A 21,475-nucleotide genomic window follows, 5' to 3' on the forward strand; every position below is an offset into this window, starting at 1 on the left:
AGCTCGGGTAAAACTGTGGGTGAGTTCAATTTATTAAATTTTTAAATATTACAGTATGTAAATGAAATAGATTGTGAAATAGGCTACTTATAAAAAATAAGTGAATCTCCCTCCGAAGAAATAAAGCCTGTTTCCCTGTTGTGCATTCAAACGGACGATTAGTTTATTTTATTTGAAGCAAATCTGATATTATTTTAATCTTCGTTCTGTCATTTATCAATTATTTAATGCTTTGCTATCTAGCAGAAGACATACAGTAACCACTAACCAGTTTTAATTCCCAGTTGCAGAGATGGGAAACGTTGTAACACTGCGTTACAGTGTGCCTCACCATTAGCTATGCTATTATATGACATTAAACAATTGATTTACACTAATTACCTTCCTAAATTTTAATGAGAAAAAATGAGAAACAGGTTAATAAAGACTGAGGGTCAGAGTTCACAAATTATTGTTTCAAGAAATGCGCTTTTTGGCTATTTGTCTCCTGTTCCGTGAGAGCTGTGTGTTTTGGGCGGGGAGTGTTGTACTCGTCATCAAGGCAACAGCAATGTGGGAAAATAAAATTGTTGTATCAGTACCATAACTATTGTCATGTCTATTTTATAAAAGCTTTAGGCTTATAAAATAAAACCTAAATAGAATGCCAACATAAAATGTAAAAATGTTGTCACACAAGTGCAATAACAGTGGATTACAGTGTGTTTGTAAAGGCTGAAGTTTGTTGTTTTAAACTTGCTCAACAGGTGATGGATTAGGCTGTTCAAAGTGAAAAATCGTTGGTATATTAAACGTCGCTGGAGCACAATGAATACATAAGGTGCAGTAGTCTTTGAATAAAATATATATATATATATTTATTTATATTTAGATACATTTTAAAAACTTGTTTTAAATATTTTATGAAAGTCATTTTAAATCACTGCTGTATATAAAATGCATTTCTAACTGAAACCCTTTTTTTTCCTGTAGCCCAGTAACATGAGTTTTTCAGAACCAGTGACTGTGATTTTAAGTAAACTGCAATGGACCCTTTGCTGCAAAGTGAAATTCCTGCACTCGAGTAAGCATACAGAAAGAAAAAAAAAATACAAATTTGAGAAGTCAGGTTGAGTAACAGTTAATTTTGAACAGATTATTATGGTTGTTTTCCTTATTATTATAAATGAAGTCAAATTTGCACTATTACAGGCATCAGATATTAGACTCTGAAGTGCCCAGTGTGTCCAGGAAGAATGACGCATTTAATAAACTGTGTGTTGAATTGAAAGATGACAACGCTTCTGAAGAAAGGTACATTTATAGACAATCTTTTTTCACTCACTCACTTCCTCTTCCGAAAATGTAATCTCAAAATAATATAAAAACAGATATTTAACAAGTTTAGTGGAGAAACACATACAAATATAATTTTGACTGTGAATCAGTAAAAATGAATAAATCATTTCCTGCTATTAATCACAACTTATTTTTAGATGCAATCAATCATATTTAATATTAAATTTGTAATAATATATTTATTTGTATACATTTATTTATGCTTTTTTTGTTTTTCAGAAATGTAATTATTTCACTAATATCTCATAATTTATGTGGGAGTTATGTAAAACTAATAAGTTTACATTGCAAGTAATATGTCTGATTGTTACTTATTGTTACAGTTTTTCTGAACGTGGTATTTTTTGTTTAGTTTTGTTTGGATTTAAGTGCTGTATATGAAGTATAATCTATTCTCTGTTTACAGGCAGAAGAGATATGACTCACCAGAGTCCAGCTGTGTGTCCATGAGCAGTGACACATCAAAGGATCTGCCACTTGCTTCTAAATGTGTCCACAGTTCTGAACATAGGTATATTTATAGATAGGACAAACATGCATCAATGAATAAAATTGCTCATGACATAACAATTGCACATATTTATTTCAGAAATATAGATTTGAGGCAGGCTAAGTCCCGACAGAGAGTTTTAAGTTTAATGAATGTATTCAGAGCACATAGTTGTTGCTGTTTTTATAAATGAAGTAAAAACTGCACCTTTACAGGGAGAACACATCGGACTCTGTAGACCCCAGCTGTTTGTCCTTCAAGAGCAACGCATCAAAGGAACTGTATAATGAATTCAAAGGTTGCAGCACTTCTGAAGACAGGTACCTTTATGGACAATCTTGTGTCACTATCACTTCTTATCTCTCATTAAAATGTCAAAATTATATAAAAACATATTTTACATGTAATTATAACTCATCATTAAAAAAAAGCATAAATAATAATTTACTGTTGCAACGTTAGATGCAGTTAATAACACATTTAAATTTGTAATAAATACATTTAATGGTAATTAAATGTTAATTAATTATTTTGCTAATATTTTAATTTGTTAAATCAAATATTTGAATTGACATGGTGTGACACATGTGGAAATTATCTAAATCTTTATTAAGATTGCAAATTAAATGTGCGATTGCTTATTAGGGGACAAGCATTGACACCTACTGTTTTAGATGTCTATAACTCCAAAACAAAATAAGATATTTTTCACCAAATTTTACACAAATATGAATGGGCACACTGTAAGGACACATACAAAATGTGGTGGGACTTTGCCTCTTGGTGGCGCTATAATTGAACAAAACATGAAATTGACATTGACCACAATAGATTATTATGATATAGAATGCTATATTATTCGAGTGCATTGGTGTACCATTACTAAACTTTGTATGTATCATCGAGACCATGACCTCAAACAGCTGATGCATTTCTGTGCATTTTGCCTATTGTAATGGGATTGGTATTTGTGCAAAAGGTCATGGTCAAGTTACATTTATTTTAATATTATAGTCGTTTAGTATTCTGTTCAAGTGTTGCGCCTGTTGAGTGGGCGGAGTTTAATCGGAAGTCTCGCGAGTTTGGTGAAAATAGCGTGAGATCAGATATACGGCAATGGAGAAAAAGGAAGAAATGCGGTCCATGTTAGTATTGTAAATTCATGCGGCAAGTTGGATTAAAGCCATCAAGCTATAGATTGATAATATAGCTCTCAGCTGGTGAGCAGTTTGGCATTTCAGATGTGATGGGCGGCCGATGTTGTGTGATCGCTTCAGAAGTTGCTGGAATTATATGGTGAATATCAGCGCGTGCGTCATTGCAGAACGTAAGTGTTTATATCATATTATTCAGTCTAATAATCATCGTTTGATATGCTGCTAGATGCATCAATAAGATATTTCTTCAGTTATAAGAGAACAGCTGTTATATTATGCTTTTATCATATGTTTTCGATGTCTCTCGCGTTTAATCATGTGAAGTGATAATGACACAGCACTTTGTTGTACAAAATGTAACAGACTAATTGAGTTTATTTGTTTCATTATAGAACCACACGTTTATCCACGTTTGTCCAGCGGACTTTAATCACACAAACCCAACACACACACTGAATATCGCAGCACACGAAGCTACCGGCCTCACTGTTATCACCACATCATATTAACCCTATCAGTATCAAACAAAGATCCCTACTAACATACCGTTTGTTCAAGTTCCAAATGTGATGACATCACGTCTGAGGATCGACGTCTGAAGATATCTGTGCCTTCCTTTCATTAAGTGGACATTCTCTGGAAACCTGGGACTTGTTGGGACTGAGTATTCTCAATAACACATTTCACTGCCTTATATCAACATTATTGTATCTTTTTATTTAAAGAACATTGTTGTTTTATTGTTTTGGTTATTTTGCGTAGGCCTACGCTGTTTTATTGTGTCATTTACATTGTGTTAACATTGTGAGAAAATAATTCATTTTTTCATTAATACATTGAGTTAATTGGACACATGACTCTGGCTTCTTTAATCCTTTCCTAGTTACTGGACATTATTTGTGTAAATAGTACTCTAAGGTGATTTAGAACCGTAACAGTAATCAGTGCATACTACAGTCTTCAATACATTAAATGGTCCTTCGAGCCGGATCTATAACCACTTTAGCAATGATGTCCAGAACTAGTGAGGGAGTTATAGAGCCAGAGGTTGTACGCCCACGTAGAGTAATAAGACGGCCAACACATTTGCGTGATTATGAGGTTAGCTATCCACAGAAACAGCTTGCATTTGCAGATGAGCAGTCTGATATGCTCAGTTGTATGCGTGAACTGAGAGAGGAAAATAGACGAATGAGGCAAGACATGCAACGCTTATCTGATATGATTGTTAACTCTTCTGTGTTAGCTTCCCAGGTTTCATTATCTGATCAACAGCTTTTGAATGAAGGAGCAGTGGTGTCATCTACACCAAAGTCTATTAGTATGCAGGAGTCAGTTAAGGGCGATGGAAACTCTAGCCAGACAGAACATACTCCTTTGGTGCCACCTAGAGATGAATCCCTCCTTACAGTTCGCAGTCGTGAGCAAGAGCTCATTGAAGAGCTTACAGACAGTCTACAGAGAGCAGGTCGGCTTAGTGATAGTCCGCCTAATTCAGGTATGTCGACCCCTTCGTATAATGATCCACATAGTAGTAAGAATGACTTGCCACGGTATGATCACTATTATGATGCTAATGTTCCTCTGCGGCCACCTCATTTATCTGATATTCGTCAGCAATATCCAGATGACCCACCAGTGTTGCGGTCCACTATGCCTCCTCATGATGTTTATTATCATCCAGCAACGGATCCTTACCATCGCCGCTTAAATGAGCATCTGCAGAAGGATGTCTTCACAGATCGTTTCGATCATTCTCCAAATGATTGGAGGCAAGAGTACAGTCGAAATAATAGACCGTTACGTACATCAGATCATTCTCACCATTCCCTTGGAAATTTTGAGCTTCCTCGTCCTGTGCATTCACCCCCAATGCAATATCGAGGGCCGACTCCTACAATTCCCGATTTCGGTCGGGATGATCCCCGAGAGTTTTCCCGTCTTAAGCTTGCATTAAACAATGTTCTTCCTGAAGACGCTTCTGAGTCGTTTAAGTTCCAAATACTTATGGACCACCTTAAGCTGGAAGACGCTTTACTTGTCGCTGACTCATATAGTCACAGTCGTACTCCATTCAGTGACACTATGAGAGCGCTCACTGATATGTATGGGCAGCCACATCAATTGGCACTGCAAAGGATCACTAATCTGATGGATGGGCCCAATATCAGGAGCGGGGATGTGAAGACTTTTAAGGCATTTGCCCTTCGTGTCCGAGCACTGGTTGGAATGTTAAATCAGTTAGGTAGCACAGGTTGGACTGAACTGAAATGTGGCTCACATGTTTCTCGTCTCTTAGCTAAATTGCCGTATGACCTAAGAGCTAACTTCAAGAGATTCATTAACCCCCTTCAGACACCTATTCCAACTCTGATTGATTTCGCAGAATGGCTGGAATATGAGGTTCGCGTGCAGGTAGAAGGAACACAGTATGGGTCCTATTTTGAGCATGCAAAACACAGTGTTCACAAAGACAAGCGAACTGGTTTTGTTCCCCGAAAGCCAACTACTGTCCTACATGGTAAAGAGCAGAAAGTAGGATCAGTAGAGCTACCAAAGACTGAATGCATGGACTCAGAAAGACCACAGGAGAAGCTGAAAAAATATTGTCCGTTCTGTAACACAATTCAACACTATATGAATCAGTGCTCTAACTTCAAACTCTTAACTAAAGAGCAAATTGAAAGTTGGATCAGAACAGGACATAGATGTTGGCGTTGCGGACGAGGGCATTCTTCCTCTAAATGTACGTTAAAGGCGAAATGCAAACGGTGTGAAAGGAGGCATCTTGATGTTCTTCATGAAGTCAATGCCAACGTTGATGTGATGAGTAAAAGTAATAACCGGACATCGGAGGAAAGTTCAGTAAGCCCTACTTCTCAGGCCTTATACTTGGATCGACCTACGAGTAGCAGGCAAGTGCTACTGAAGTTAATTCGAGTAATCATTCAGAATGGGGATAAGTCATTAGAAACCTACGCTGTGCTAGATGACGGATCTGAGCGAACTATTTTGTTGAATGAAGCTGCTCAACGTCTAGACCTTCAGGGTGAACTTGAAGATCTGGCTCTGCGAACAGTGAGGCAGGATGTCCATACCATTCATGGAAGATCAGTATCTTTCTTCATAGCCCCTGTTTCACACCCTGACAGATCTTACCCAGTCAAGGGTGCATTCACCGCAAAAGAGCTAGCCCTGGTTCAGCATACTTACCCCATCTCTGACTTGCAAAGAAGATATCACCATCTCCGTGACTTACCTTTGCACGACATCCATGAAGCGCAGCCCTTGGTACTTATCGGCTCAGATTATCCTCACTTGATAACGCCTGTTGAGCCAGTGAGATTAGGTCCTCCTGGAGGTCCAGCGGCGGTTCATACAAAGCTCGGCTGGACATTGCAAGGTCCCTCAAGGCTTATTAAACCTCACTTGCAGGCTCAAGAATGTTTATTCATTTCTTGTGTTTCTCCTGAAGCTGAGCTATTCCGTCAAGTCGAAAAGCTTTGGCAACTGGATACTCTTCCTTATCAATCTGAAAAAGTGGTCAGTCGATCACGACAGGATGCAGAAGCTATTCGCCTCCTAGAGGAGAAAACCATCAGGATTGATGTGAATGGGGTAAAAAGGTACGCCACGCCTCTACTCTGGAAAGAGTTGCCTCCGCCTCTGAATGCACCCAAGGAGGCTGTCATGGCCCTGCTACGCAGCACAGAGCGAAAGTTATCTAGAGAACCTAGTATGGCTGCCTCTTATGAATCAGAAATTCAGAAACTGCTGCAGGCAGGTTACGTCACACCGTTGACAGCTGCAGAATGTGATCGGAGTTCCCAGTCATGGTACATACCACATCATATGGTTCATCACAATGCAAAGAACCGTATTGTCTTCAATTGTTCTTTTGAGTACCAGGGTCAGTCTTTGAATGAACATCTCTTGCCCGGTCCTACCTTAAGTGCCAGCTTGTTGGGAGTTCTCATCCGCTTTCGAGAACATTCTGTGGCCATCTGTAGTGATGTGAAGGGTATGTTCCATCAAATCCGTCTCCTTGATGAAGATAAACCCTTCCTTCGCTTTCTGTGGCGTCATGGGAATACATCTGAACCGGCCATTGTGTATCAGTGGCAAGTTCTGCCATTTGGCACTACGTGTAGCCCTTGTTGTGCTACTTACGCACTTCAGTCCCATGCCAAGGTGGATCTCGAAGGTACTGATGAAGTACGTCAAACGGTGGAGCGTAGCTTCTATGTTGACAATTGTCTTAAGAGTGTCTCTACTGAAGCCCAAGCTATAGAGCTGGTAAACCGATTGCAGGGCCATCTTATGAACGGTGGATTCGAATTGAGGCAATGGGCCAGTAACATCCCTGAAGTTATTCACCACCTTCCTGCTGAGTTAAAGTCAAAGAGTGGGGAGATTTGGCTAAGTCAAGAAATGACCAACCCTCAGGAGAATGCTCTTGGATTGATATGGCAATGTAGATCAGACACATTGGTATACAAATCGTACCAGAAAGATGAAGGTGAAATTACAATGCGGAGCATCTATCGCACTTTAGCCAAGCTTTATGACCCCCTTGGATATCTCATTCCGTATACCACCAGAGCCAAAATTGTTGTGCAGTTGTTGTGGGATAAAAAACGAGGATGGGATGATCCTAATTTACCATTGGGCCTACTAGACATTTGGCATCAGTGGGAGAGCGAGCTGCCACAATTGTCTCAGATCCACCTACCAAGATGCTACAGTTCCAGCCTTCAGTATCCTGTCAAGAGCCGCAGTGTTCATGTGTTTTGTGATGCTTCTGAAAAGGCATACGGCTCTGTAGCATACTTGTGCTCTGAAGACAGTCAGGGTAATATGCATGTTGCCTTCATGGCGGCAAGGTCAAGAGTCGCTCCACGGAAACAAATCTCCATAGCTCGTTTAGAGCTTTGTGCTGCATTGACAGGAGCACAACTAGGAGACGTCTTGAAGAAAGAGCTGACCTTAGATATCTCCAAATTCATCTATTGGTCTGACTCCACTACAGTTCTTTCTTGGCTGCAGTCTGATTCTTGCAGATACCGAGTGTTTGTAGGAGTTAGAGTCACCGAAATCCAAGAGTTGTCTGACCCTGGAGCTTGGCGCTATGTCGATTCAGCAGCCAATCCTGCTGATGATATCACGCGTGGGTTATCACTGGTTCAGCTAGCTAAAGAAACACGATGGAAACAAGGACCAGCCTTCTTAATGCAGTCTAGCAGTTGTTGGCCTAAGGCACCAGAAGGACAGGCCCCTGAAGAAGTTCAGGAACTTAAGAAATCTGTGTTTTGCGGCTCATTGACTGAACATAAACTGCAAGTTGAACCTGATCCCAATCAATTTAGTAGCTATCCTGATTTACTAGAGGCTACAGCACGATTCCTTCATGGGGCGGCTGATAACACCGATTCACTCAGTGCAGATGCGTTTCAGAAGGCAGAATTGTCTATCCTTAGACAATGTCAGATGCATGACTTTCCTGACGAATTTGCTTTACTCAAGGGAGGAAAAGACATTTCTGTACATAGCCGACTCCTTAAGCTTGCTCCTGAATATGACAAAGAACAAGACTTGATTAGAGTAGGAGGACGACTTCGTAGGTGCCATGGATTGAGTGATGCAGTTCTACACCCTATTGTTCTGTCACAAGATCATCCAGTAGTTAAACTCCTAATAAAGCATTATGATGATCAACTGCACCACCCGGGAGCTGGCAGGGTGTATGCTGAGCTGCGGCGTAAGTTTTGGATTTTGCGAGGAAGAGAGGCAATTAAAAGACATCAGCACCACTGTCTTGATTGTAATAAATGGAGAGGCAAACCAAAGATTCCTAGAATGTCAGACTTACCCACATCAAGTCTGAGGTTATGTAGACCCCCCTTTTACTCCACCGGAGTAGATTGTTTTGGACCACTGTTAGTGAAGGTTGGCCGCCGTACTGAGAAAAGGTGGGGTGTCGTATACAAGTGCCTCACTACTCGAGCTGTACATCTTGATCTGTTGGATCACATGGATGGAGATTCATTCCTGCTGTCTCTCAGGCGTTTTATTGCCCGAAGAGGGAAACCCTATGAGATTCTCTCTGATCAGGGAACAAATTTTCGAGGTGGATGTAAAGAGCTGGAGGACACTTTCTCCCATATGCAGACCAGCATTAGAGACCAGCTAGCAAAGGAACAAATCAGATTCAAGTTTAATCCACCCAGTGCGCCTCATTTCGGCGGCTCATGGGAAAGAGAAGTGAGGTCTGTAAAGACAGCCTTAAGAATCACCTTAGGTGCTCAGACCGTTACTGAGGAGGTATTGAGAACCATCTTGATCGAGGTGGAGGGCATTCTTAATTCTAGACCCTTGGGTTATGTCTCTAGCGACATAGCAGATCCAGACCCAGTAACGCCAAATTCTTTACTGATGGGGCGGCCTGACTCCTCCTTGCCCCAAGTTGTCTATTCAGACCATGAATTACTCAGTAGAAAAAGATGGAGACATAGTCAGGTTCTGAGTGATCATTTTTGGAAGCATTTTATTCACGACTTCCTACCCACATTGCAGTCAAGGCAGAAATGGTACAGAGAGAAAGAGAATATTGCAGTTGGCACTGTAGTACTCATTGTTGATGAGCAGATCCCAAGAGCGCTCTGGAGAGTTGGTACTGTCTCTGCTGTCATTCCTAGTTCAGATGGGAGAGTCAGAACAGCAGTGGTCAAAGTGAAAGATCAAACGTACACAAGACCAGTAGCTAAGTTGATTGAATTGCCTTCCTTACCCCCAGACACAGAAAGTTCCTTATAGACCCTACTAATGGCAAATTTGCATACCAAATTTGGGGGCGGCTGTGCAAAAGGTCATGGTCAAGTTACATTTATTTTAATATTATAGTCGTTTAGTATTCTGTTCAAGTGTTGCGCCTGTTGAGTGGGCGGAGTTTAATCGGAAGTCTCGCGAGTTTGGTGAAAATAGCGTGAGATCAGATATACGGCAATGGAGAAAAAGGAAGAAATGCGGTCCATGTTAGTATTGTAAATTCATGCGGCAAGTTGGATTAAAGCCATCAAGCTATAGATTGATAATATAGCTCTCAGCTGGTGAGCAGTTTGGCATTTCAGATGTGATGGGCGGCCGATGTTGTGTGATCGCTTCAGAAGTTGCTGGAATTATATGGTGAATATCAGCGCGTGCGTCATTGCAGAACGTAAGTGTTTATATCATATTATTCAGTCTAATAATCATCGTTTGATATGCTGCTAGATGCATCAATAAGATATTTCTTCAGTTATAAGAGAACAGCTGTTATATTATGCTTTTATCATATGTTTTCGATGTCTCTCGCGTTTAATCATGTGAAGTGATAATGACACAGCACTTTGTTGTACAAAATGTAACAGACTAATTGAGTTTATTTGTTTCATTATAGAACCACACGTTTATCCACGTTTGTCCAGCGGACTTTAATCACACAAACCCAACACACACACTGAATATCGCAGCACACGAAGCTACCGGCCTCACTGTTATCACCACATCATATTAACCCTATCAGTATCAAACAAAGATCCCTACTAACATACCGTTTGTTCAAGTTCCAAATGTGATGACATCACGTCTGAGGATCGACGTCTGAAGATATCTGTGCCTTCCTTTCATTAAGTGGACATTCTCTGGAAACCTGGGACTTGTTGGGACTGAGTATTCTCAATAACACATTTCACTGCCTTATATCAACATTATTGTATCTTTTTATTTAAAGAACATTGTTGTTTTATTGTTTTGGTTATTTTGCGTAGGCCTACGCTGTTTTATTGTGTCATTTACATTGTGTTAACATTGTGAGAAAATAATTCATTTTTTCATTAATACATTGAGTTAATTGGACACATGACTCTGGCTTCTTTAATCCTTTCCTAGTTACTGGACATTATTTGTGTAAATAGTACTCTAAGGTGATTTAGAACCGTAACAGTAATCAGTGCATACTACAGTCTTCAATACAGTATTAATAGAATCCTTGGGTCATGTTGAGTAATAAGTGTTGCCATTGTTAGCCAAACTTCCTGTCTTCCATTTTGATTCTATTCCTACGTTTTGGATCTCTTCCTAGACCGCTGGTTTGGTTTTGATTCCAAATTGAATAATATTATCTTCAGACCATGCTGACAAAAAGTTATGAATTTTGAGTTGATAGACAAAACCCTTTATGCATACCACAGCAATGAATTTAAGGCATGATGCCAAAATGACACTTGAGGCTGTATCTCAGCAATTGTTTGACATACTGACATCAAACTTTATGTGTGCCATTGCCAACTCACACAGAACCCAGCACATCAATTTGATAACAGTGCCACCTATTGGTCGAATGTGATAAGCAATAAATCATGTTACTAGAGGTTGAATTTGGGATTTTTCTGCCTTTTTGACTAAAGTTACCCTTAAATGGCTTCAATTACTAATTTGTGCAGTTGGTCTGATGCTTGCTTCTGTAGTGCTTGACCCCGTAACTGCTGCATGCAGCTATCTTTGTTACTGTTATTCTGAACAGTCTATTAAAGTTTATTGTTTATTTACTGTTTTATGTGAAGTATAATATTTACATTTACAGGCAGAAGTTATCAGCAGTGTCCAGCTGTGTGTCCATTAGAAGTGAAAACCACCTGTCATCGTCTGTTAAACAATATAAACACAGGTAAATTTACAGATAGGACAAACATGTATCAATGATTATACATTATGTAACAAATATTTTTCACACATAAAATAAAATGGCTGCTATGATTACTGCACTGTTTTCCAAAATGTTATTTATTGCATGAAGGAAATATGTGCTTTGCTTCAGTTTTTAGTCAACAGGGAACATCAGATTCAGCACAGCTGTGTGTCTTTAACCATTTAATGGTCTATGAACATTCAGATTAATTAAATATATATATATATATATATATTACAAAACTGTACACTTCAGCATTTCATTATTTGTTTACATAAATTATTTTACTATTTTATCCTTACAGCTTTTACATCAGTATTTATTTAGAAACTATCTACAAATAATGTATAAATAAATATTTGTTTAAACAAACAGTAATTGCTAGATAAATGTGAAGCAAACATACTAACAACAGCTGTTTTAAATAAAACTTTATTAGGTCTGATGCATATTTGTAGTTTTCTGGATATTTAGTAACTCTGTCTATGCTTCCTAAATCTATTACTCTAGCTTAACAAAGCAGGAAAGAATGGACTTAAGCAGTGCTGTGTTCATAAATGAGTATGATTCCCAGGAATCTGCATACACACAGTGCAAGTAAGGCATCTGACACATGAGGAATACTTAAAATTATCAAATAAAAGTCATGTTTTATTTTTGCATAATACATCACAAGTCTTCAACATATATACAGTACATTTACATATGAGTGATGTGTGATTATTTACATTTTGCAGAATTCAATTCCAAATGAAATTGACGAAAAAATGTAAGTTTTTACATGAAGGAACAGAACAGCAAGGAAGTCCAACACTCCTAAATGAGATCTATACTGAGCTCTACATCACAGATGCTAAAGAAATAACTGAAGAATGTGAGATCAGACAGATTGAAATGGCAGCTTTAAAATTAGTGACAGAGGATAGGTCAATCAACTGCAATGACATTTTCACCCTTTTACCTGGACAAGACCAGCCCATCAGAACTGTGCTGACTAAAGGATTCGCTGGGATTGGAAAAACAGTCTCCGTGCAGAAATTTATTTTGGACTGGGCTGAAGGGAAAGCAAATCAGGACATCCACTTCATATTTCCACTTCCTTTCAGAGAGCTGAATTTGATAAATGACAAAAAGCTCAGTCTTTTAGATCTTCTCCAAGTTTTTTTCCCTGAAACAAAGGAAATTGACATTTTCAGTGATAAATATAAAGTGTTGTTTATCTTTGATGGTCTAGACGAATGCCGTTTTCTCTTAGATTTTCCCAGCAATGAGAATCTACAGGATGTAAACAAAGAGACATCAGTAGACGTGCTGCTGTCAAACCTCATTGTGAGGAATCTGCTTCCTTCTGCTCTCATCTGGATCACCTCCAGACCAGCATCAACTGATCTCATCCCCTCTGATTGTGTCCATCGAGTGACAGAGGTACGAGGCTTCAATGACCCTCAGAAATTGCAATACTTCAGAAAGAGAATCAGTGATCAGATCCTGGCTGAGAAAATCATCTCACACCTGAAGTCATCGAGGAGCCTCTACATCATGTGTCACATCCCAGTGTTCTGCTGGATCTCAGCCACTGTTCTAGAGAAGATGTTGAGTCAAGTAGACAGTGGAGACATTCCCAAGACTCTCACTCAAATGTTCACACACTTTCTGATCATTCAGATCAGAATCAAACATGAAAAGCACTATGAGAAATACCTGAAAGATGAAGACATGATCCTCAAACTGGCAAAACTGGCTTATCAGCAGCTTGTGAAATGCAGTGCTATCTTCTATGAAGAGGATCTGAAAGAATGTGGCATCGATGTGACAGAAGCATCAGTGTACTCGGGGTTGTGCACTCAGATCTTCAGAGAGGAGTTTGGGTTGGATTCAGGGAAAATCTACTGCTTTGTTCACCTCAGCATTCAGGAACATCTGGCTGCTATGTATGTGCATCACACCTTCACAACACAGAACTGTAATGTGTTACACCAAATTACTGAACCATCTCAAGAAGGAACATATACACAGATTCCAATATTTGACCTGCATCAGAAAGCTGTTGATCAGACCTTACAAAATAAAAATAGACACCTGGGCCTATTTCTTCGCTTTCTTCTGGGCTTCTCGCTTTATTGCAATCAGACTCTTTTAAAAGTCCTTCTGTCACAGACAGAACCCACAAGCCACAATTTAGAGAAAACAGTCGAATACATCAAGAAGAAGATAGAGGAAAATCCCGACCCAGATAAATTCATCAGTCTGTTCCACTGCCTTAATGATCTGGGTGACAGTTCACTAGTGGAACAAATTCAGCGTTATCTCAATCGAAGAGCTCTTACCACAGCCAAATTAACCACTTTACAGTGGTCAGCTGTCGTGTTTGTTCTTCTGACTTCAGAGAACTTGGATGTCTTTGAATTGAAGGCATTTGCCTGGAAAACCAACTGTGCACGAATGGTGCGAGTTCTTCGGCATCTTGTGCCTGTGGTTAAAGCATCCAAATCAGTTCGGTATGTCATAATGACAATGCATTTATGCAATTCCACGATACAAAATGTCTTACATTTTAGTTTATATCAATTGATTTAGTTTGAAATAAAGCCTTATCAATTTTGCAATTTTTCATAGACTTGCTCATTGTGAATTGACACCAAAGTGCTGCCATCCTCTGGCCGAAGCTCTTGCCTCTGAGTCTTCATGTCTAATGGAAATGAAACTGAATGGAAATGAATTAAAAGATGCAGGAGTGAAGATGCTCTCTGAAGGACTGGGAAATTTGAATTGCAAACTACAGAATCTCGGGTAACGGTTCTTATTTGATGCATAAGCCTACATATATATATATATATATATATATATATATATATATATATATATATATATATATATATATATATATATATATATATATATTAGGGGTGTAACGATACGCGTATTCGTATTGAACCGTTCGGTACGAGGCTTTCGGTTCGGTACGCGGTACGCATTATGTACCGAACGGTTCGTTGGACTAATTAATTAAATTTGGAAAATAAAAAAGGTGTGTGAAATATAATGTTATGCGTTCAACAAGGTAGCCCAATAACCCAAACGACGTAACAGGCAATGCCCCTGACACCCCCGAAGAAAAAAAAACACACTTATATGTTTATGTTAGGCTACTCAGTCAGGCGCTCGCTCACTCAGTACGCGCTGAAGGCTCGGTACGGAGCCCCGCACGTCACCTGTAGGAGAGAAAAAACATCAATCCGTGGCGACGGTTTTGCAATCCGTCCCCTCAGTTTATAAACCGTGCTCATGAATTAATAAACTATTCACTCGGTTTAACAAATCGTACCCAGGATTAACAAACCGTGCCCACGAATTCCCAGTCCGTGCGTTTAGATTGTGTAAACCGTACCCTTGGTTTTTGAATCCGTACCCACGAATTCATAATCCGTGCGCACGCTTTCGCAATCCGTTCCCTCGGATTTGAAAACTGACACGCATTTTACACTTAACAGTGAAACATGCATCTAACTCCGGCAGGTGGGGTGAGGTGGGTGGAGCTTAGTATAATAAAATCACAAAAATAAGTCTTCATGTTAAGAAAGAATTGTACACAAGCATTTCCAAAACTGTCCAAAGGTTATTTAAAAATAAAGCAATTCACAAATTATTTTATGACAAATATTTTTACTGTCTTGTACTCATTTATTTAGCCTACAAATTAAAATTATAAAAAATAACTTTATTTTTATTTGTATCATTATTATATATTATTAAACAGGTTATGCATAAGAATCTTTTATCCAAAATAACTTACAAAAGAGGAAAAAATTACTCCAGAGTCAGTCACAATGCCAGGTTTATTGCACAATAATAATCAAGTGCTATTATAGATTATCAGCAATTGAACAAGATTTTAATGCGCATCTTTCTTATTAAATCTTTGTATTCCACCTCGTACTACACTTGATAGAGAATCACTTAAGACACTTTGCTGTAAACCTATTCCACATAATAATATTCAATAAAACTGTATGTTAACACGTAGGAGTTTGCTGCATGAATCCGTGAGTACGGTTTACAAATCCGAGGGAACGGATTGCGAAAGCGTGCGCACGGATTATGAATTCGTGGGTACGGATTCAAAAACCGAGGGTACGGTTTACAAAATCTAAGTGCACGGATTGGAAATTCGTGGGCACGGTTTGTTAATCCGTGGGCACGATTTGTTAAATCGAGTGAACAGTTTATGAATTCGTGAGTACGGTTTATAAACTGAGGGGACGGATTGCAAAACCGTCGCCACGGCTTGCTTTTTTTTCTCCTACAGGTGACGTCCCGGGCTCCGTATACGGACATCACCGCAGCGAATGGTGCATTTACGTTATAGCCGCGGATATGAGACCTTACTCTGTAGTGGAAAACGCAGGTTTTAAGAACATGCTTAATGTAATTGAGCCCCATTACAATATTCCTTCACGAGCCCATTTCAGACAGACCGTAATTCCTGCTTTGTTCCAAAAAACATAAGCCCAAATAGAGAACCAATTGAGTAAAAACACACTAAATATAAAGAGTTATAGAGTTCCATATAAAAAGAGTTACATCTTTGTATTTGTTCATAACCACTACAACAATATTACATTTAATTTAAAAAAAAAAAATTATAAGGAGCTATTTTTGTTTTATACAGTATGCTGCTAAGAAAACACCATAGAAGATGGGTAAAGAATAGCTCCATCATTGTTCAATGTAAAAAAAACACATACTTTGTTAGTTTTAATAAATAAAACATTTTTTAAAAAATCAAGGAAATTTATCTGCCAATTTTTTCTTTTTGCTGTATCTAAAACGTACCGAACCGAACCGTGACATCAGTGTATTGAACCGAACCGAACCGTGAATTTTGTGAACCGTTACACCCCTAATATATATATATATATATATATATATATATATATATATATATATATATATATATATATATATATATATATATATATATATTAGCAAGTACTTAAATGTGCATACTGTTGGTTCACTTTTAATGAAGAAGTGAAAAAACATTTGATCTTGCTTGAACTAAGAGCTACATTTTATTGTTTTCTCTGCAGGTTAAATGATTGTGGTGTCACAGGTGAAGGCTGTGTTGCTCTGGCTTCAGCTATCATATCAAACCCCTTACACCTGAGAGAACTGGATCTGTCATTTAATGAACTAGGAGATATAGGAGTACAGTGTCTGTCTGATGGACTAAAGAATCCTCTATGTAAATTAGAGAAACTGAAGTATGATCTCTTTGGTCATTGTGTTGACAGAAGACTTAAGTCTGCCCACAATAGACCTACACACAAATAAGTTTGTCATTGTTCTGTCTGCAGGCTGAGGAAATGTCATGTAACAGGGGAAGGTTGTGCTGCTCTGGATTCAGCTCTGGCATCAAACCCCTCACACCTGAGAGAGCTGGATCTGACTAAAAATAATGTAAGAGATGTGGGAGTGAATTGGCTGTCTGTCACTCTTATGAATCCTAAATGTCAACTGAAAATTCTGAGGTATGAACTCATCTAGTCTGCTCAAGTGGTTACTGGTAAACTGTTCTGTGTTTTATGCATAAAACAGGTGAAAGATCTATCTTTGTTGTGTCTGTAGGCTTATGGAGTGTGGTGTCACAGATGAAAGTTGTGCTGCTCTGGCTTCAGCTCTGAGATCAAACCCCTCTCACCTGAAAGTACTGGATCTGTCTGGGAATAAACTGGGAGACTCTGGAATTAAGCTTCTTTCGAAAGGACCAAAGTATCCTGCTATTGGCCTTGAACAATTGTGGTATGAAAACTTTCCTGGGTTACACATTACCTGTCCCCAAGTACAGTGTATTCTAATAAATGTCTCTGTGCAGGCTGACTGGTTGTGGTATCACTCACAAAGGTTGTGGTGCTCTGACTTTGGCTCTGACATCAAACCTCTCGGAGCTGAAAGAGCTAAATCTGTCTAACAATCTCATAGGAGACTCAGGGCTGAAGCTGTTTTCTGAAGTACTGCAGAGTCATCACTGTAAACTGCAGACACTCGGGTAGAGTCACATAACTTCACAAACTCAAACTCAAAAATAACAAATCTGTCTGAGTACTTAACTGTGAGGATGTGTTTTTGTTTCTCCTGCAGGTTGAATGATTGTGGTATCACTGATGAAGGTTGCGAGGCTCTGATTTCTGCTCTGACATTAAACCTCTCAAACTTGAGTAAGCTGCATCTGTCTGGGAATAAAATTGAAAAGTCAACAGAGGATCGCCTCTTAGCTCTCAGGGGACATCCAGATAATAAGCTGAAAAAAGTCAAGTGAGTTTTAAGTTTTAATGGTTAATTGGACTTTAGTTAAGCAGTTATTTGTAGATATATTCTCTCATTATCTGTATACTCATTATCAATTATATATTGGAGAGATGTAATTTATTTGTTACTTGTCTTTGCTTTTCTTTCAGTCTATCCAATTGCAGATCTGAATCTTACTCAGAGTATTGAGACATCAGGAACCAATGTTCCTGCTGCACAATTAAACATGAATTACTACTCATATTTGACACAGGCTGACAGAAGATCCACCTCACCCTTGTGAATAAGCACTGAACTTTTCAGCATTCATTCTTTTACTTTGAACAATCTATTATTGGGTGATTTTTTTTTTTTTTTTACATCTATAGTAACACATTTGAAACATGAAATATTAAAGTACAAAAAATGCTATAGTATTTTCCTGTATATAACATACTCCAATAGGCCTAATCTTTGACAATAATGTTTTACATTAATGTTTTAACAGCACTGAAAAGGATGTGTACAGTGTGCTTAGTAGATGCTGACATTAGGCTTGTTTGAGATGCGCCTTGCCTCGCCTGAAACGGAGGCGAGAGTAGGCGGCTGCAGTAAGGGGAGGGGTCAAAAAAGAACTTTAAAGTCGGACACTTCCTGAATCTCGTTGTTTTGGTGCCTGCAAATGTTTTCAATGGAGGAGATCGCCTTCGCGTATTTTATCGCAGGTGAAGTGGATGTAATTGAAATACCACTGTTTTGTCATCATGTGCATCAATTCCTTTTTTCTGCTGAGCACAAAGGAGGAAATTTAGAAGAATGTTTGCAAACAAGCGGGTTTCTGCCAACATTTCACAACCATAGTAGTTTTCCATACTATGCAAGTCAAAGCTGTTTTATAGAAACATTCTTCAGAATCTCTACCCTTGTTTTAAGCCAGACACTGGTGCATTTGTCATATAGCTACTGAGCAACACCACATGCATTCACAGCAGTGTTCACTCTAATTTACAATTAGCCTTTAAATGTTTCATTTGCGCGCTGCTCTGACCTGTGCTTTTTTTGAGCGCCGCATACACCCAACGAGAGTATGTGTGTGAAGCGGTGTGATTCTGACTGGAGCAAGGAGCAGATTTTTTTTAAAGTCGGAGCGTCGTGGTTCTCACTCGCTCCAAGTGCGCTCCACCACCGCTCCATCATGAGTATAATAACCGAGCGGGAAGTTAAAGGCTCATTCTCAAGGAGTTTGTCTGTTACTTTTACAGAATATTTTCGGGTTAAAGCATGTTTTAAACAGATTAAGCACATTCATACACAGTCGATTTTGCAATAATGCATTAAAGTAGTAATCTTACAGTGCTACTTCATCTGTATCTCATTTTGAATGAGCAGAAATCTGTAAGAAATACATCAATCTGTAGGTAAAATAACTGATGAAAATTAACTTTTATTTTCATTACAAACCAAATTTGCACGGAAGAAAGCAGGAGTTATGCCTTTTAATGCTGACAATGTTATATTAGTTTGGCGTGTGGTTAGAAAGAATGACTTCTAATCCTAAGGTTGTAGGTTCGAGTCTCGGGCTGGCAATTCTACAACTTAGTTGCCTTTGAGCAAGGCAACAAGCCCCCAACTGCTCCCCAGGTGCCACAGCATAAATGGCTGCCCACTGCTCCGGGTGTGTGTGTTCACTGCTCTGTGTGTGTGCACTTTGGATGGGTAAAATGCAGAGCACAAATTCTGAGTATGGGTTACCATACTTGGCTGTATGTCATGTCACGTCACATCACTTTCATTGTGCATTATTTAAGATGGGCATGCTGTGATCTGTAGCCTTGTAGTATCTTGGGTAACTAGAAGAGGAAACACTGAGGAGCCAAAAGTTCTTGATGGTCACTTTATTAAGGACCCATCGCAGCATTTAGACAAAGCCTACACAACAGCATCGCAATAATGCGCTCTAAATCATAGACAATAAAAGAAATGGACACAGCGACCCCATTGGATTGAACGGAGACAAGTGAAGTCAATTAGAAGCACGCACTTCCTGGGGGTCGAGCGTACTGCGCAGACTCAAACTGAGCTTGATGACGTAGATGTCACGTGAGCAACCTGTAAGTCTTCTAATCGCTGTGCCAAGAGAAATCTGAATCACCCATCGAATCTTGCAGACGTTGTTGAATAATTTTGTCCCATTGCTTTTATGGACTCTCTATGGGCTTCTCCCTGGACTATATGCATTGAATATCTACTACCTTGTCACCCTCTAATGCTTATGTCATTATAAAATGTATATACTAATGAGTAAATATATGAAGACTAATATATATAGAGTATTAATCTGACAATAACTGTTGATGCATGTTTATTATAACAAAACATGACAGGTGGATTTGTAGAGGTCTGTTAAAGAAAGAGAAATGGTACAATTGCCCTATCTGTCTGTCTTTCAATCTATGTGTGTTTCTATTTCACAATAGCAATGTTTTTAGCTATTCAATTATTTATATAAAAAAAAAAAAAACTTATTTTTAAGGCTACCGTTTGGTTAAAAATAAACTGAAGAACATTTTTTGTTGTGTCTTCTAATATTCTGTCATATCAACTGTATGATGAAAATATTTTTGTGTGCTAATGTTTACGTATTTGCTGTTTATTAAATAGTTTTGTTTTTTATAATTAAAATAATAAACAGAATTATCAATGGCTATGTTATAGTGGAATAATTGATGACAGACTATTAAATCGAGGTTGTAGTGTGGCCGGTGAGTCTTTATTTGTGCTTCAGGTGAAGGCCTAATTGTGTCAGGCTCTCAACACAAATGGTGAGTTTCACATTTTATAAAAGTAATTTCACAAAGTGTGTGACTATAGAAGTATAACTTAGGTTTGTGATTCCATTTAAATAAATTAACAGAATGGAAATGAAGTACTTTAGGTATGTACACTCTCAGAAGAAAAGGTACAAAAAGGGTAAAAAAAAAAAAAAGTTTATCTTTGTTCAGTTACAAGCAACTTTAAATAAATAAATAAAAATAATAACCTCTATTATGAATTTGATAGACTATACAATTTTTTTTATAAAGACCCCTTTCTTTACCAAGTTCTCAGCCATTCTGTGTGTGTGTGTGTGTGTGTGTGTGTGCAACACCATCTCATTCAAAGATAAGTTTTACATGGTTAAGCAAAGCTACATTTCCAGAAAAGCAAGATTTGATGTTGGTAAAAAGTCCCTTATAAGAGGTCTTTTACTTTCATTTTAGTTAACACTGGCAGATGAAACATAAGGCTCTATGATAACTGTAAGTATTATTAATATTACAATATCTTGACATTTAAGTTGTAATTGATTTTGATTTTAATATGTATGGTAATTTATTTACCTAAATTTCAATAAATATTGTAAATTGATAAATCCTTGACTAGACAAAGAAATACTTAAGTCACTAACATGAGAGCTTGTAATAAATGTACTTTGTA

The 21,475-nt window shown here is 38.4% G+C and overlaps 1 protein-coding gene and 1 pseudogene across 2 annotated transcripts; both read left to right on the forward strand.

Moving 5' to 3' along the window:
* Positions 1-2,801: 2,801 nt before the first annotated feature.
* Positions 2,802-10,878, forward strand: LOC127972611 (uncharacterized). 2 transcript variants are annotated; one of them, XR_008157130.1, is made up of 3 exons: positions 2,802-3,155; positions 3,378-10,198; positions 10,421-10,878. XR_008157130.1 is itself a non-coding variant. In XM_052576242.1 (2 exons), exon 2 carries the CDS (start codon positions 3,958-3,960, stop codon positions 9,796-9,798), a length of 5,841 nt encoding a protein of 1,946 aa, XP_052432202.1. In that variant the 5' UTR covers positions 2,802-3,155; positions 3,378-3,957; the 3' UTR covers positions 9,799-10,878. The 2 variants fall into 2 exon arrangements, 1 of the variants encoding a protein (XP_052432202.1); XM_052576242.1 differs by having other exon boundaries at positions 3,378-10,878.
* A 1,582-nt stretch (positions 10,879-12,460) lies between these two features.
* On the forward strand, positions 12,461-19,368 carry LOC127973030 (NACHT, LRR and PYD domains-containing protein 12-like; annotated as a pseudogene).
* Positions 19,369-21,475: the final 2,107 nt, after the last annotated feature.

The sequence above is a fragment of the Carassius gibelio genome, chromosome B15 (assembly GCF_023724105.1).
Source record: "Carassius gibelio isolate Cgi1373 ecotype wild population from Czech Republic chromosome B15, carGib1.2-hapl.c, whole genome shotgun sequence".
Classification (NCBI taxonomy): Eukaryota; Metazoa; Chordata; class Actinopteri; order Cypriniformes; family Cyprinidae; genus Carassius; species Carassius gibelio.

Bases quoted from the DNA above. Each gene is read 5' to 3' on its own strand.
- LOC127972611 (XM_052576242.1), top strand. From the start codon at position 3,958: ATGGTCCTTCGAGCCGGATCTATAACCACTTTAGCAATGATGTCCAGA.